Here is a 19,041-nt window from a genome sequence, read left to right on the forward strand (position 1 = left end):
AGTGAGACAGGGTTGTAGCTTGTCTCCGATGTTATTCAATCTGTATATTGAGCTAGCAATAAAGGAAACAAAAGAAAAATTCGGAGTAGGTATTAAAATCCATGGAGAAGAAATAAAACCTTTGAGGTTCGCCGATGACATTGTAATTCTGTCGGAGACAGCAAAGGACTTGGAAGAGCAGTTGAACTGAATGGATAGTGTCTTGAGAGGAGGACATAAGATGAAAATCAACATAAGCAAAACGAGGATAATGGAATGTAGTCAAACAAGTCTGGTGAAGCTGAGGGAAGTAGATTAGGAAATGAGACAAAGTAGTAAAGGAGTTTTGCTATTTGGGGAGCAAAATAACGGATGATGATCGAAGTAGAGAAGATATAAAATGTAGACCTGGCAATGGCAAGGAAAGAGTTTCTGAAGAAGAGAAATTTGTTAACATCGAGTATAGATTTATGTGTCAGGAAGTTGTTTCTCAAAGTATTTGTATGGAGTGTAGCCATGTATGGAAGTGAAACATGGACAATAAATAGTTTGGACAAGAAGAGAATAGAAGGTTTCGATATGTGGTGCTACAGAAGAATGCTGAAGATTAGATGGGTAGCTCACATAACTAATGAGGTATTGAATAGAATTTGGTGATCACTACTTTAGTATTGGAGGGCAGCGTGGAGGGTAAAAATTGTAGAGGGAGACCAAGAGATTAATACACTAAGCAGATTCAGGAGGATGTAGGTTGCAGTAGGTACTGGGAGATGGAGAAACTTGCACAGGATAGGGTAGTATGGAGAGCTGCATCAAACCAGTCTCAGGACTGAAGACAACAACAACAACAATTCGCATGCACAAATTTTCAGGACTGTTTGACTGGTGTTATGAATCTTTACAGGATCAGGAGAAACTATTTTATAATATTTTCTCCCATTCATAGTTGTGTTATATTCCAAATTTATCTACTTTTTGTCTTACGTGTTTAATATTTCTCAATGGATTTTAAATTCCGGTATTTTGATGAGATCATTTATACCACCCGCTCACCCCCCCCCCCCCCCCAACACACACACACACACACACACACACACACACACACACACACACACACACACACACACACACACACACACACACAATGTTGTAACATCTCCTCTTGCTCTCTCTGTCTGCTCAGCCATCCCCCTCTGCCTGCATGTAGCCTGGAATGCATTCTGATACTAACCACACAACATGCCAGTCTTCCAGAGCACCAGAGCAGTCGAGTTGTCAGGCATCTTTTTCACAACTTCCTCACCCCCCATAAACCAAGAAGAAAGTGAGCTATGTTTAAAATTTCAAGTCACTAGCTCATTGGGAATTTGTTTAAATTCAACTGCAAAGTTTTTACACTACAGACAGACAAGAAAGTGACCTAATAAAAACCTATAAAAAACTGATAAAAATCAGAGTAATGCACATGAAACCAAAGCCACCATTGTGCATTGTACAGACAGTGTTTCATTGCAAAAACATTAGTAAATGATTAATATTCTGCTGAAAATCTCTTCTGCCAGCAAATAAATGATTTGTGGAAGTTTTAATAATAAAAAGCACTACAGTTCGCAATAAATTAACTTATTTGTAATTCCAGCTTCGGTCCATACAACCATCTCGAAACGGTACTCCAGATTATTTTTGGAGCTGGTTCATGGGAGAGCTGTGTAGCACCAAATGGCACCTGTCAAGCACTGCATAACACATTCAGCTGCTGGCCCGAAGATGGTATACAGAGAGAAACCAGTTACCAGAAGAAAATATAAATATTTTACTGCCATCACTGTGGTTGCTCTATGGCATAAAAAATTAATGGTTCTTTGAAATGAACAGATAATAGAAATGACAACATTTTCTGCCTGGAGTGTTATGAGACGTATATGTTTGCAACAGTGATTTTAGCTATTGTGCCATTATCAAGCAAAAACTAACAATTATGAATGGGTAATACGCACATCAAAGAATGTTTTGCATCACCTCGACACCGAGATTTCCGGAACCTGTACAGTAAATTGGAATAGAGATCAACATAGACATCATTTCTGCCCTTCTTATTGCTCATGAAAACCACACATTGCATGTTGTACCATCATACAGAGAGACCTTCCGAGGTGGTGGTCCACACTGCTGTACACACAGGTACCTCTAATACATAGTATCATGTCCTCTTCCATTGATGCATGCCTGCATTTGTCGTGGCATACCACTTTCAAGTTCATCAAGGCACTGTTGGTGCAGATTGTCCCACTCCTAAATGGTGATTCGATGCAGATTCCTCACAGTGGTTGGTGGGTTGCGTCATCCATAAACAGCCCTTCCCAATCTATACCAGGCATGTTCGATAGGGTTCATGTCTGGAGAACATGCTGGCCACCCAAATCGAGCAATGTTGTTATCCTTAAGGAAGTCATTCTCAAGTCGTGCACGATGGGGGGCATGAATTGTCGTCCATGAAGACTAATGCCTCACCAATATGCTGCTGATTTGGTTGGAGGATGGCATTCACAAATCATACAGTCGTTACGGCGCCTTCCATGACCACCAGCGGCGTACGTCAGCCCTGCGTAATGCCACCCCAAAACAGCAGGGAGCCTCCACCTTCCTGCACTCGCTTGACAGTGTGTCTATGGCGTCAAGACTGACCAGGCTGCCTCCAAACAAGTCTCCGACAATTGTCTTGTTGAAGGCATATGCGACACTCATCAGTGAAGAGAACTTGATACCAATTCCAAGCGGTCCATTCGGCATGTTGTTGGGCCCATCTGTACCGCACTGCACGGTGTCGTGGTTACAAAGATGGACCTCGCTGTGGACACTGGGAGTGAAGGTGCGCATCACGCAGCCTATTGCACACAGTTTGAGTCTTAACACAACGTCCTGTGACTGCACAAAAAGCATTATTCGACATGGTGACGTTGCTGTAGGGTTTCTCCGAGCCATAATCTGTAGGTAGTGGTCATCCATTGGAGTAGTAGCCCTTGGGCAGCCTGAGCGAGGGATATCATTGGCAGTTCTTGTCTCTGTATCTCCTTCACATCCGAACAACATCGATTTGGTTCACTGAGACGCCTGGGCACTTCCCTTGTTGAGAGCCCTTCCTGGCATGAAGTAACAATGCAGTGGTATTGACTGACTAGGCATGGTGAAATAAAGATACAGGCCGTGCACCTTCTTCCTGGTGGAATGACTGGAACTGTTCGGCTGTCGGATCCCCTCTGTCTAATAGGCACTGCTCATGCACGTTTGTTTACATCTTGGCGTGGGTTTAGTGGCATCTCTGAACAGTCAGAGGGACTACGTCTGTGATACAATATCCATAGTCAACATCTATCTTCAGGAGTTCTGGGAACTTGGGTGATGCAAAATTTTTTGAGTGTGTATTTAAGAACTATTACAGTAACACTGTTACCGAGTCCTACTAACTAACTGAACAACATTCTCCACACCGGACTCAAATTTCTTATAAGAAGAGGTTAATCAACACTAAAGTAAATTTTTTAATCAATCACTTTTTCACAGCAACGAGGAAACTACTGTGTTTTTATCACAATGCATTTCTTCTTGCTATTAAAAGTTCAGTAAATTTTAAAGAAATGGATACTGTTCACGTCTTGTCACTGTAATAGGCAATTTCAGTTCTATTTCGCAACCTGTTGTGCACCGACAGTTCTGTGCAGTCAGTTTATTCCTATAACAATCGTGCCTCCACACATCAACCTTGACTGGGGCTGAACATAAATTCTTGCTTGATATTATTCATTTCTTTACTAGTAGTTAACCAATGCAGACTGCAGAGTGCACAGTCTTCCTACTACAGGCATAGTGCCACTATTCCAACTTGGAAGCTGTGATATTTTCAGCACCAAGTGTGCCGTGTGCTCTTGACTGCAGCCCTTTACTCAGATATATTTGTCAAATATGACAATGTATTTTCCATTGTTTGATTTAATCAAATATGATATAATAGTGGAAAGTGAAGTAAATAAGTTGTGGTTGGCAATGACAAATAAGAATGAATTATTTATTTGTACGGTTATTTTCTTGTAACATCATGTTTCTAACCGGCTGCGAGAAACCTAAGAAAAAATCTGGGGCAAGACATCCACCAGCAAGTTTATCAATTCACAGAAAAAATGCAGTAATGCAAACTATTTTAAAGGTTTCAGTGTTACAATGTTGTACACGGTACCTATTACCTGAGTAATAGGTTCCAAAAACCAATTTTGTGATTGGAATGGGAACATTAAACTATTACCCAGATTAACAGTGTACAATTGCTAATAAATGAATGGCACAATAGCTAATTTAATATCAATCCATGTGGAACAACTTGTCATTCCTAAAATGCTACATGATATCAGACACAAACATAAAGCATTTGACTGATAAATCAGATCTTGGTTGTGCTCTTCTCAAAAGTAGCAAGAAGCAATACTTTTAAATTGTACATGTATGAGTGTAAACCTACATTTTAATACTGCAGTTTTTTATACTAGTCATTTACTATTTTGAGTGAAAGTTTGCTTTGATCTTAAATGTGATTTCAAACATAAATAAAAACAACTTGCGAATTAACTTACAAATGTTTCCTGCTCTGCTCAGTCTATGAATTATCATTAATGTAGGACTTAATTCAACCTGTCTAAGTGGTAAACTGCCTGAGCAAACCCACAAGCCCACTTGTCTAACAGATCACAGCCATTACTTCCCACAACAAAAAAATTTAACAACAGATTTTGTGCCTAACACCACAGCTTTCAGAAACTTGTGACTTTAACTGCCACAAGCACAGATTGTTGTAATTTAAAAGAAGTGAATAAGATGGCACTTTCTACCATGTCCTGCATGTTACCTGACAGCATAGCTGTTATGGAGAGAATCTCATTGGAGCAGTTGTGCTGACAGCTCGCTATCAACATCTTCGCCAGCTGAGGATCCAGAGGAAATTCTGCCATGACCGCACCCAAATCTGTCAAGTTGCCGTCGTCATCCAACGCAGCCAGATAATTTAACAGCTCCAACGCACGCATCAAGGTTTCTGGAGCTGTACCACAGAGTTAAAGAAAATTTTAAAAAACAACATGCAACAGTGAAAGACAAAGCATTAACTATACTGCTTCCACAGTTGACTCAGTGAAGTAAGGAAAGACTCAGACACAGACTGCACTACAGAAGATACAAGCAAATGTATATCTAGCATTTCATTTATTACCAGCGAATCACGGAAGTTCTAAAAATCTTCAAAATCCACAAACTAAAAAATCGATTCTTTACATCTAACAAAAAATGATATAAAAAGTGTGTAACCAGGACCAATATTCATATTTGAAGAAAGTGAAACAGTTCGTTTCCTCAGATGCTTTGGCAGTATACTTAAACAGAACCGTTTAGAAAAAAAACTCCATATGGCACATGCAGTGAAGCAGTCACTGAAATGAAGGCTATCATATTTGGCAGCGTGCTCAGCAACAGGTTGGTCCACTTCTTTATTGGCCACACTTTGTCAGTGGCCATTCATGCGGACAGACATCTTGTTGGTTGTCATGTCCACACAGAATTTAGTCCAGTGGTTGCAGCTTACTTTGTTGATCACTTGACTTGTTTCACACTTAGCCCTGCCTTTGATGGGGTACGTGATGTTTGTGACCAGACTGGAGTAGTTGGTGGTGGGAGGATGTATGGGACAGTTCTTGCATCTAGGTTTATTACAGGTGTATGAGCCATGTGGTATGGGGTTGGGAGGAGTTGTGCAGGGATGGACAAGTATACTGTGTAGGTTCGATGGGCGGTGGAATACCACTGTTGGTGGGGTGGAAATGATAGTGGGAAGGACATTTCTCATTTCAGGGCACGACCAGCGATAGTCAAAACCTGAGCAGAGAATGTAATTTGGTTGCTGCAGTCCTGTGTGGGACCTGAGTTATAAGGGGAATACTCCTATGTGGCCAGATGGTGGGACTTTGGGAGGTGGTGGGAGACTGTACAGATAAGGCAGGAGAGATTTTTTTTGCACAGGGTTGGGAGGATAATGCAGTTTGTGAAGGCTTCTGTGGGACCCATGGTATATATCAAGAGGGTCAGTATCAGCTTTTAGATGCAGTTCTTTCTGCAGGTGTATGGTTAGTTAGCCTGATGAGGGATTTGGGGAATGATGGTGAGGCAAGGTTTGAGGTTAAGAAATTCTGGAAAGTTAAGGGGGTGATTTGGGAGTAGTGGGTGGTGGATCACAGTTGGATGGATGAGTGAATGGAGTTAGGCAAGATTCAATATTGATCTTTGCTTGAGTCTGATTGGTAGGGTTGGTGGCGAAAAGGTTTCCAATGTATGGACTGGGAGAAAGAGAGGTGGTCTTTATGAAGTCCTGCATAATTGAATTTGGGGAATGATGGCGGATCCATGGTGAATCCATGGTCACCAAGACAGGGTTTGTGAGCTAGAGGGGACATGGAGAATGGTTTGGTGGTTGTTGTAGAGGTGATGGATATTGGTACTCCAAAGTGGGAGCAGGAAGTGAGCAGGGTGGAGAGCTTTTTAAGGTGGTGGTGTGCATGTTGCTCTAGTTCCTGGAAGGCACGAGTTTCAGTGTGTTACTTGTTCCAGGAATTTGGGATTGCATAGTAGGATAATTTTGCGGATGGAGAGTAGGTACTGCAAGGAGGTTTGGGCTTGGTTGATATGGTTTTGCAGGACTGTGTTGGTGAGGGCTAAGGACTGGCACAATCTCAACATGTGGAGGTCATTGTGGAAGGAGGGTTGGCAGCTGGAGATGGGTAATTTGTTGTTAAGACCGTTTGGGAAATTCCAAGAGCCAGGCAACAAAGCAGGAACATTATGTGGGACTGGGTTCTGGCTGGGGATATGGAAACTTTTCTGGGTTAACACAGGTGGAAGGAGCAAGGACCCACGGTGGTGGAAAAAATGCACGACCAAACAAAGTCCAGAACCTAAATAGACCTGAAACACAGTCATGAACCTTTCCTCCAGAAGCCTTAGCCCCACAGAAATAGCAGTCCTTTCCAAGGGACTCATCATTGAATTTGGGGAATGAGGGTGGGATCAATCATGCAGGACTGGTTGATGAACTTCTCTTGTTATTCCGGCCCCTACAGTGGAAACACTTTTATACCAATCAAACTCAACCAAAGACCAATGTTGAACCGTGCCTAACTCATTTCATTTCACTCCTCCATCAGTGATCCACCTCCATTGCACCCAAATCACCCCCTGTTAACTTTACAGAATTTCTTAACCTCAAACCTTGCCTCACCATCATTCACCAAATCCCTCAACAAGCAAATAAACCTTACACCTGCTGAAAGAACTGCACTCTACTATCCAAAAACTAATCCTACCTGCGGTCAATGGCACCACCACTGATGTTTTGAACTGCAAGGATTGCCTGGGAGAAGGACTCTTCCACCTCTGCTCACACCTACCACTTCCCACACTCCTATGTTCTATATGCTTCTTATAGTCCATAAACCCATGCACCCAGAATTCCCCATTGTGGCCAGTTACTGTACCCCCACTGAGAGAATCTGTTCTCTCATAGACCAACACCTTCGACCTATTACCCAGCTCCTACCCTCCTATATAAAAGATACCAACATTTTCTCCACTGACTCCAGTTCATGTCCCTTTACCACACAGTGCCCTGCTCATCAACTATTGATGTCACCTCCCTTTACACTTAACATCCCTAGTTCCCATGGCCTTACCACTACTGAACACTACCTTTCTGAACACCTGACAAATTACAAACCAACAACCTCCTTCCTAGTCACCATGAGCTACAACATCCACACCGACAATTACTTCTCCTTTGAAGGCATTACCTACAAACAAATCATGGGTATGGCTATGGGCACCCGTACGGCACCATCCCATGCTAACTTTTCATGGGCCATCTAGAGCAAACCTTCCTAAACACTCATAATCCTAAACCCCTCAATTGGTTCTGTTTCACTGATGCGATCTTTGCAATCTGGATTGAGGGTGAGGACACCCAATCCACATCCCTCCAGAACCTCAACAGCTTCAACCTTTTTGCTTCACCTAGTCCTACTCAACCCAACAAGCCACTTTCCTAGATGTTTACCACCGCCTCAAATATGCCTCCTTCAGTACCTCCATCCATATCAATCCTATTAACCACCAGCAATACCTCCACTTCGACAGCTGCCAACAGTTCCACACCAAGAAGTCCCTTTCATAAAGCCTAGCCAACCATAGTCATCCTGTTAGCAGTGACAAGCGGTCCCTCTTGATATATACCATGGGTCCCACAGAAGCCTTCACAAACTGAATTATCCTCCCAACCCTGTGCAAAAAAATCTCTCCTGCCTTATCTGTACAGTCTCCCACCACCTCCCAAAGTCCCACCATCTGGCCACATAAGAGTATTCCCCTCATAACTCAAGTACCACACAGGACTGCAGCAACCAAATTACATTCTCCACTAAGGTTTTGACTATCACTGGTCGTGCCCTGAAATGAGAAATGTCCTTCCCACTATCATTTCCACCCCACCAACAGTGGTATTCCACCGTCCATCGAACCTACACAGTATACTTGTCCATCCCTGCACAACCCCTGCTCCCAGCCCCTTACCGCATGGCTCATACACCTGTAATAAACCTAGATGCAAGAACTGTCCCATACATCCTCCCACCACCAACTACTCCAGTCTGGTCACAAACATCACGTACCCCATCAAAGGCAGGGCTAAGTGTGAAACCAGTCAAGTGATCAACAACGTAAGCTGCAACCACTGGACTAAATTCTATGTGGGCATGACAACTAACAAGATGACTGTCTGCATAAATGGCCACTGACAAAGTGTGGCCAATAAAGAAGTGGACCAACCTGTTGCTGAGCACGCTGCCGAATATGATAGCCTTCATTTCAGTGACTGCTTCACTGCATGTGCCAGCCATATGGATCCTTCCCACCAACACCAGCTTTTCTGAATTGTGCAGTTGGGAACTCTCCCTGAAATATATTCGACATTCCCGTAACTCTCCTGGTCTCAACCATCCTAGTCATTGTTCTCACCCATCCAGCCCTTTCCCTGTTTCCATTCCAGCACTACACAGCCCTCATTCCACTACCACACCCAGTCTTTTTACTTCTCTCCATGTCCACTACCCCTTCCCTCCCCCCCTCCCCTGCCTTCACTTAGCTGCCCTAACCCCTCTCCACCTCATCCTTGCCACCCGCCACCCATACCCTACTATCCCTTCCCTTCTCCAACCCAGCCTCCTCCTTATCCTTATCTGCAACAACTCAGCATCTTCACTATATCATCAGATCTTTTTACGTACATTCAATACTTTCGTTGTGTACTGTGCATATAAAATTGTGCACATTTTAATGTGTCTGACCTTCTGCACAAGTGGACCACAAGAAAACCCTAAGTATAACTCTACATAGATTTTTATCACTAATTAAAATGTGGCACACCTGCGTAACAGAAGAACAATGGAGGACTTCACAAATTTAAAACATCAGGAAAAATTGCAGAGCACATGGAAAATGCACTTGAAATTGGAGTCATTTCTTGAAACGTGGCAAGGAAATTATAAATAAAAAGAAAATGTCAAACCAGTAGCAGAAAATGTCAAACCAGTAGCAGAAAAGTTATTTTCTAACAAACCCATTGAATATTTACATCCTTTCAAGATTCCAATACTACCCACAAGTTATGAAGTGTTTTGAAATCTTCAAGTAACACTTCATGAAACAGCTGCAAAAGCCTGAATGACCTAGTCATTCACAAGTATATTTTTGTTCATAAATAAAAGTATGGTGAATGTATTATACCACAAAACTGTACCTGGTGGATCCATGAAATCAAAATGTACCAGGTCATCAATTCCCAATTTCTTAAGCTGCAAAACAACAGATCCCAAATTTGACCGCAGAATTTCAGGATATGTGTTATCCTGCATTTCTTGCTTAAATGCCTTTTCTGTATAAAGTCTGAAGCATTTTCCTGGCCTTGTTCGACCAGCTCTACCTGCTCGCTGCTGAGCTGAAGCTTTACTGATGGGTGATACCAGTAAAGACTCCACACGTATTCTTGGGTTGTATACCTAAAGTTAAAAATGAAGAAAACTCAGTTCACACTACAAAACTCTCTGAAGATAAAGTATGGAGAAACCATTTCTGTTAAATTTTCTTGAATGGGGTTCACAGTTAAGTAGTACACTTAAGTACATAACTATCATCTTCGACTTAAAATTAGTTGATACAAAGTCATGACGAAATCAATTAAAAACAATTTCTACGTTGTAAATATATCTTCTGAAAATAAAACAGGAAATACTAAAACAATATTATGCTACCACAAGATTTACAGAAATTAATTAAAATGAAAAAATTTCTAGACATCCCTCGACATCATTTTGAGCACAGTTTTACACCCACTCAAATACATCAAGAATTCATTCAGATCAGTAACTGCTTCACTGTGATGGCCAACAAATTTCTTTCATGCTATCAGTGAAAAATAGTGACCATTTTATAACAATGCTTTCTTGCTAACCCAACACATTAAAAATAAAATTTTCTAAGAGGAACACTACAACTAGTTTAGTTTTGTATGTACATTAAGTAATTGATAAACAAATTAATTAAACTGACTTACTTTTTGTTTTGCAAAGCCAGGGTCTATCACAAACACAACACCATCTATTGTGAGAGAAGTTTCAGCGATATTTGTTGAAACAACAACTTTTCTGCCAATAGCTCCATTTGGTTTATTTGGTGGTGCTGGCTCAAAGATCCGTTGCTGCAGGTTTGGTGGAAGTGTAGAGTACAACGGAATACACTTCAACTCACCAACTTCAGGCCCCAGATTGTCAATTTCTCGCTTAATTCTCTTGCAAGCCTCTTCAATTTCCTGTTCAGAAATTTACAGTAAGTATATACAAACGGAAGGAAAATTATAGAAATGCAAGCCACATTTTTACTGAGAGATTGATTTTTTTCACAGTAGTTTTATTTTCAAAGAGGCGCATTTTCTCCCATGCTTTAGTTAGCAGCTGGGCAGTCTGTGAGATATCAGTCACATCACAAAACACAAATCCCAAACCAATGCGTGGGATAACAAGCAAGATGTAACAATAATTTCCATTTTTGGCAAAAATAATGCCAATGTTAGGTGGCATATGAAACAGTGAATGGTTGTCGATACATGGTGGTACTTTGTTTCTAAATCTGCCACCAGGTATGCAGGTTTCTTTGGAATACATATAAAAGTTGTCAGGCACAGTTTCTCTTGTGTTTCTGCAGATATTTGCAATTTTAGTTTTGCAATGTACATCCCAAACAAATATCATACATAAAGTTTGACACAATGTGCAGCACCTGCTACAAACAAAATTACTTTTACATCAAAAAGGAATGTTTCATGCTCATTCCATAGTGGTCCCAAATTAGCCAAGTGTGATATTCTTTTAGCAATTTGTATTAAGAAAGGCAGTAGAACACAGAAAAGAAACGGCCTATAACCCAGCAGCAACTGAACAGCTCTGCTGCACGGTGACAGCAGACAGCGCAAGACAGGATGGCTCGCGAGATGGACAAGTCGGGCAAAGACTGCTACTGAAGTACCAGTTAATCCCTGTGTTGCAGTGCCTGTCAATAAATATAAAAAAACTAGTAGCAGAATAGACTAATTTGGGGTTGATTTGTCGAATGGGCTCGAAAAATTCAGCTTTAAAAATAATTTTCTTTGTAATGGGCAACAAACAAACAACTACTTTACATTCACATTGTGAGTCACATAAGAGCTGTGGTGAGTATAATTTGCTCGGAATGACTCCAGCTACACATAAAATATGAAACTGCAAATATCTGCCGAAAAATGAGCAACAGTGTCCAGTAAATCTTACAGGGTGTGTACGCAGACAAGAAAAAATTCTTTTTGGAAAGATCTTTGATGCGCAGCAATGTTTACACTGTGTACTTTGATATTATGAAGGTATAAATACGAATTCAATCAAATACAGTATGCTAGCTTCCTAAGCACTGAAATCAAAACTGTATTGCACTTCTGTCAGCCAATCAAAGCTCAAGTCGCATTGATCTCACCAGCCAATGACAGCAATGATTCAGAACACAGGACGCAGTCAGCCACTAACACCACTGTTTAGTAGCATGTACACACAAATAGGAAAAGTTAAAAAGTTTGAATTACTATGCACCAGTGTAGCTACAAAGAAAGCTAAGCTTTCAAACACAATATTGGTCGTCAAAACTTTCTTGCCGTTTTTTTCACGGGGACGGTTAGGCAGGATGCGAAGAGCACAGCTTAAATTGCATCAGCTGAATATTTCTGACAAGCATGGTGTAGTGACTCAAGAATTTCGGTGTAAATTCTAGAAACACCAGCCCTCAACTGTCTCCAACACCCAATTTTTTTCAGGTATGAGTGCGGGAGAGAGAGTACGTGTCTACCGATCCACCTGTTTCTATGTTAAGGTCTGAAGTTCGTTATAAGAAGACTGTAAGAGGGGTGAGTCACTGACAATGACAAGTGTTTGGCGCCAGCACCACAAAAGACCTGAGGAGAACTCGACAAATAATTATGTCGTATTCCTTGATGTGTTAGTGTTTGTGAAGATTGTAAAAAGACTACTGAACAGTTGAAAATATATTACTATGCACATTCATTTATTGGACTTGCTCGAGTATAGATACTTTTGCACTACTTCCTGTTTTGGACTCTGAGAAGTCATGACGCATGTTCATATTTTCATATGTTTTTTAAACCAATATTTATATGTCTAAAAAGAGAATTTTGTTCTGCATAGCAGTTCTAGTACATCATTAATCAACGAGTATGTTGACACTCAAGTTCATATATGTGATGAATAGATTACAGAAGTAAGAAGATTATTATATTCTGTCACCGAAAAACGTTAGAACGCGGTGACACGACCCGAAGAAAACAGGAATTTAAAGACAGAAACCGAAAGAAGATATTAGGTGTTGCCATAGCAACCGGAGAAAACTGGAGAGAAGACCTCAACTTTTCAACTAAGAAGATCAGGTGTGGAGAGTAAGCAGTCTCCACACACGCACATCGGGCCGACGCCGTAACCAGCCACCGGTGCCCACTGCACCAGCTGCTGCTCAGCAGTGCTGACTCCGCATCCGCTCGCCGGCGACGACGCTGAAAGCAACGTCCGACACCGCTGGCGCCAGTCCTGTCCGCCGGCACTGATTATGTATCTGCTCACCGACACAACTAGAACTCTATGCCGGGTGAGCGGAAACCAATAATTATTTGATAAAAGTTGAGGAGATGAGTGAATGATAAACTTTTAGTATAGTTATTGTACTCAGTGGTGAATTTTCTTTAGATGATTACCAGGTCTAAGATAGATAAAATTATGGATCACGAACAGCAACAAATTTCAGAGCCAACCAGACTGGACTGAGGTTGCAAATTTTAATTAAAACACTAAGTCTTAAATTAGATAACGAAAGAACAGAGTTAAAAGATCAAATTGCAGCTACAAAAAAATTAGATTCACAGAGTGCAAATTCAATCACTTTGAGACAAGAACTAAATGCTACATTAAATGACCAGAAGGCTGATACAGCCACTCTAAGTAAAAAATTAAATGCTCAGAATGAAGCTCTAAGGAGAGAAATAGGTTTAGTGCATTCTGGTTTAAATGCTCAGAGTGAAACCTCGGACAGTCATGAAGCACATATAGTTCTATTAAAGACTGAATTTGACTCTTTAAATGATAAGGTAAAAAACATGAAGTTAGATATAAAGAGTGAACTCACTAATTTTTTGAATACTCATGTTAATCAAATATTTACTGAATTTTACCAGAGACAGGATGAGCAACTTCAGGTTTCGACTAAAATATTAGAATTTGACATTGAAGATAAATATAACAATGTAGAAATGGAAATTGACGAAAAATTAGGATCATTTCAAAGTGTATGCAATGTTACCTTCGATGTTGTAAATCAGAGGTTGCACACCCTGAAGGAGAGTATTGATAAACAAGATAAGCTAATTCCTTTCGTCCAATCGCAAATTGCAGATTTCAACACTAGTTGATACCGTGGGAAGAAAAGTGACCGAGACAATAATTTCCGGAAACATTTTGACAGTTGCTTTTTCCAAACTTAATGATGCCAACAAGGTTATGGATGACTTGTATGAAGAATTCAAACTTGTACATGACAAAGTAGAAAATAGAATGACTTCACCTAATGTTGTGCCTCCTTGTAAAGGGGTAATTGTTTTGCTGTGGGGAGGCTTTCACAAATAATTTAACCAGAAGTACTGGTTTGCACTTGCTCAAGTGAGGTTAAGATCAGACCCATGGGCTCTGGGCAGAGTCACAGGTGTTCCCCAGGGACGTTATCGTTCTGCAGAGTGACGACCGTCAGATCCCTAGTTACTTTCAGTGTTTCTTCAAAATTAGTTTTCCTGTGCTGAACTCTCTTAAATTCTTCGACTATTCTGTAATCTGTGCTTGAATTCTTAAACTATCCTATAGTTTTAGTATGTAGGAAACCAGATTGAGACCTATTGAAGAGAATCACGGATAAACAGTGATCTCTAAACATGGGTGAAGCTAATAGAAAATAGTGTTAGTTTAAACATAATATCAAGGTACTATTCAGGCCAAGTGATATCTAGACGACATAAAATGAATAGAGGATTGTGTGTGTGTGTGTGTGTGTGTGTGTGTGTGTGTGTGTGTGTGTGTGTGTGTGTGTGTGTGTGTGTTGTTGTGGTTGTTGTTGTTATGGTCCTCAGTCCTGAGACTGGTTTGATGCAGCTCTCCATGCTACTCTATTCAGTGCAAGCTTCTTCATCTCCCAGTACCTACTGCAACCTACATCCTTCTGGACCCGCTTAGTGTATTCATCTCTTTGTCTCCCTCTACGACTTTTACCCTCCATGCTGCCCTCCTATACTAAACTGGTGATCCCTTGATGCTTCAGAACATGTCCTACCAACCGATCCCTTCTTCTAGTCAAGTTGTGCCACAAACTTCTCTTCTCCCCAATCCTATTCAATACCTCCTCATTAGTTATGTGATCTACCCATCTAATCTTCAGCATTATTCTATAGCATTACATTTCAAAACCTTCTATTCTCTTCTTGTCCAAACTATTTATCATACATGTTTCACTTCCATACATGGCTACACTCCATACAAATACATTTTGAAACGACTTCCTCACACTTAAAACAATACTCGATATTAACAAAACGCTTTCCTTGCCATTTGCAGTCTACATTTTATGTCTTCTCTACTTTGACCATCATCAGTTATTTTGCTCCCCAAATACCCCAACTCCTTTACTGCTTTAAGTGTCTCATTTCCTAATCTAATTCCCCTCAGCAACACCCAACTTACTTCGACTACATTCCATTATCCTCATTTTGCTTTTGTTTATGTTCATCTTATATCCTCCTCTCACGACACTATCCATTCCGTTCAACTGCTCTTCCAAGTCCTTTGCTGTCTCCGACAGAATTACAATGTCATCGGCGAACCTCAAAGTTTTTATTTCTTCTCCATGGATTTTAATACCTACTCCGAATTTTTCTTTTGTTTCCTTTATTGCTAGCTCAATATACAGATTGAATAACATCGGGGACAGGCTACAACCCTGTCTCACTCCCTTCCTAACCTCTGCGTCCCTTTCATGCCCCTCAACTCTTCTAACTCCCACATGGTCTCTGTACAAATTGTAAATAGCCTGTATTTTACCCCTGCCACCTTCAGAATTTGAAAGAGAGTATTCCAGTCAACATTGTAAAAAGCTTTCTCAAAGTCTACAAATACTAGAAACGTAGGTTTGCCTTTCCTTAATCTATTTTCTAAGGTAAGTCATAGGGTCAGTATTGCCTCACGTGTTGAAGTATTTCTACGGAATCCAAACTGATCTTCCCCCGAGGTCGGCTCCTACTAGTTTTTCCATTCGTCTGTAAAGAATTCGCTTTAGTATTTTGCAGCCGTGACTTATTAAACTGTTAGTTCAGTAATTTTCACATCTGTCAACACCTGCTTTCTTTGGGATGGGAATTATATTCTTCTTGAAGTCTGAGGGTACTTCGCCTGTCTCATACATCTTGCTCTCCATATGGTACAGTTTTGTCAGGACTGGCTCTCCCAAGGCTGTCAGTATTTACAATGGAATGTTGTCTACTCCCGGAGGTTTGTTTCGACTCAGGCCTTTCAGAGCTCTATCAAATGCTTCATGCAGTATCTTATCTCCCATTTCATCTTCAATTACATCTACATCCTCTTCCATTTCCATAATATTGTCCTCAAGTACATCGCCCTTGTATAGATCCTCTATATACTCCTTCCACATTTCTGCTTTCCCTTCTTTGCTTAGAACTGGGTTTCCATCTGAGCTCTTGATGTTCATACAAGTGGTTCTCTTTTCTCCAAAGGTCTCTTTAATTTTCCTGTAGGCAGTGTCTATCTTACCCCTAGTGAGATAAGCCTCTACATCCTTACATTTGTCCTCTAGCCATCCCTGCTTAGCCATTTTGCACTTCCTGTCAATCTCATTTTTGAGACGTTTGTATTCCTTTTTGCCTGCTTCATTTACTGCATTTTTATATTTTCTCCTTTCATCAATTAAATTCAATATTTCTTCTGCTACTCAATGATTTCTACTAGCCCTCGTATTTTTACCTACTTGATCCTCTACTGCCTTCACTACTTCATCCTTCAAAGCTACCCATCCTCCTCCTACTGTATTTCTTTACCCCATTCCTGTCAATTGTTCCCTTATGCTCTCCCTGAAACTCTGTACAACCTCTGGTTTCTTCAATTTCTTTGTCATCTGCAGAGCTAGTTGGCATATAAACTTGTACTACTGTAGTAGGTGAGTACTTCGTATCAATCTTGGTCACTATCATGCGTTCACTAAGCTGTTTGTAGTAGCTTACCTGCATTCGTATTTTCCTATTCATTGTTAAACCTACTCCTGCATTACCCCTATTTGATTTTGTGTTTATAACCCTGTATTCACCTGACCAGAAGTCTTGTTCCTCCTGTCACCGAACTGCGCTGATTACCACTATATCTAACTTAACCCTATCCATTTCCCTTTTTAAATTTCCTAATCTACCTGCTCGATTAAGGGATCTGACATTCCACACTCCGATCCGTAGAATGCCAGTTTTCTTTCTCTTGATAACGACATCCTCTTGATAACTACATCCTCTTGATTAGTCCCCGCCCAGAGATCCGAATGGGGGACTATTTTACCTCCGAAATAGTTTACCCAAGAGGACGCCATCATCATTTAATCATACAGTAAAGCTGCATGCCCTCGGGAAAAATTACAGCTGTAGTTTCCCCTTGCTTTCAGTCTATCGCAGTACCAGCACAGCAAGACCGTTTTGGTTATTGTTACAAGGCCAGATCAGTCAATCATCCAGACTGTTGCCCTTGCAACTACTGAAAAGGCTGCTGCCCCTCTTCAGGAACTACAAGTTTGTCTGGCCTCTCAACAGATGCCTCTTCATTGTGGTTGCACCTACGGTACGGCTATCTGCATTGCTGAGGCTCGCAAGCCTCCCCACCAACGGCAAGGTCCATGGTTCATGGGGGGAGGTGTATAGAATAAAAGTATATCTAAAAACAAAGATGATGTGACTTATCAAACAAAAGCACTGGCAGGTCGATAGACACACAAACACACACACAAAATTCAAGCTTTCGCAACGAACGGTTGGTTCTTCAGGAAAGAGGGAAGGAGAGGGAAAGACGAAAGGATGTGGGTTTTAAAGGAGAGGGTGAAGAGTCATTCCAATTCCGGGAGCAGAAAGACTTACCTTAAGGGGAAAAAAAGGACAGGTATGCATGCACACGAGCGCACACACGCACACGCAGACATTTGTGAAGGCCAAAGTGTATAAAAGTACAGAATAAACTAAATGACTGAACAGCTACGTTATCGTGGTGTATAATTTTCTGTTTTTATAGAACATTTTGTACCTTTTATGAGATGTAATGTAAATAGGAGGGTTTGTTTCATTTTTGGAAGGGGTGGGTAGTATAAGTACAAACTTGACTAACACTAATCACACACCCCACTTTTCGGACAACCCTCGCAGACAAGTGTAACTAATTCTTCATCATTTGCCGTTCTATAGGTGTTGCTAAGATTTTTCTTCTGGGCCTTCAAAGGTGAAGGTGAGACTGTCCTGTCTGTAGGAGACGTTTAACATCATACCTCCTCCAGCTTCTCACTCCAGTACTGCCGACGTAGGGATCCTGGTAAAGGAGGGTGGGAAGGGTTTTCCTGTCTTTCGCGCTATCTTCTTTCTCTTCTTCGATCTTAGCAAGAAGTTTTTTCCTTTCTCACTTCTCATCTGAGTACTGGCCTATCTTTCCCTCTTTCCATATGCATAAACTTTTATCACTGAAGTTCCTCTTATTTTCTGTGGTTTCCAATAACCTTCAACTTATTTCATACAATTAGGCCGAAGAATCAGGTTACACACACACACACACACACACACAAAGTTATAGTTAAGCACAAACAGAAGAATTAGGAATTATGTACCTGAAGTGATGCCAGAACCGCCAAGGTATGTAGGGGTATAAAAATACATGTACATCTGAGTCAAGACTCATATTACATTGTTGATATGTTATTTTTTGTCGCTCTCAAATATATACTTACATGTGCCGTGCTAGTCCTTTGAGAAAAGGCATAGTATCTACTCTGAGTGGGTAAATACAGTTAGACATAGTAGATACTATGTGTGGGCATGATACCTGTTTATATGATAAAAGTGAGGAGTGACAGAGGACTCTAGGGTATTAGATGAAGTATTAAAAAGTGGAATAGAAGTGTAAAGCAGATTTGTAATTTTACCAGAGAATATTTAATAATAGTATTCATAAAGATGTGTGCTATGGCAATGACCAGGAGGCCTCCTTAAGAAGCATACGGATGGCGCACTCGACATTTATTGGATGAGAAAAAGGGCTGATAGGCAGA

At 40.9% G+C, this 19,041-nt stretch overlaps 1 protein-coding gene across 2 annotated transcripts in view; it reads right to left on the reverse strand.

Annotated features, from left to right (window-relative positions):
• LOC126284342 (ATP-dependent RNA helicase DHX15 homolog) overlaps positions 1 to 19,041 on the reverse strand; it is a 71,821-nt gene that overhangs the window by 21,893 nt on the left and 30,887 nt on the right. For both annotated transcript variants that reach the window (XM_049983200.1, XM_049983209.1), the window contains exons 8-10: positions 10,670 to 10,924; positions 9,857 to 10,115; positions 4,874 to 5,065 (exon numbers count right to left, since the gene is read on the reverse strand). In XM_049983200.1, coding sequence (XP_049839157.1) covers positions 4,874 to 5,065; positions 9,857 to 10,115; positions 10,670 to 10,924 — 706 coding nt within the window. The remainder of the gene's footprint in view (positions 1 to 4,873; positions 5,066 to 9,856; positions 10,116 to 10,669; positions 10,925 to 19,041) is intronic.

Source organism: Schistocerca gregaria, chromosome 1, assembly GCF_023897955.1.
Source record: "Schistocerca gregaria isolate iqSchGreg1 chromosome 1, iqSchGreg1.2, whole genome shotgun sequence".
NCBI lineage: Eukaryota > Metazoa > Arthropoda > Insecta > Orthoptera > Acrididae > Schistocerca > Schistocerca gregaria.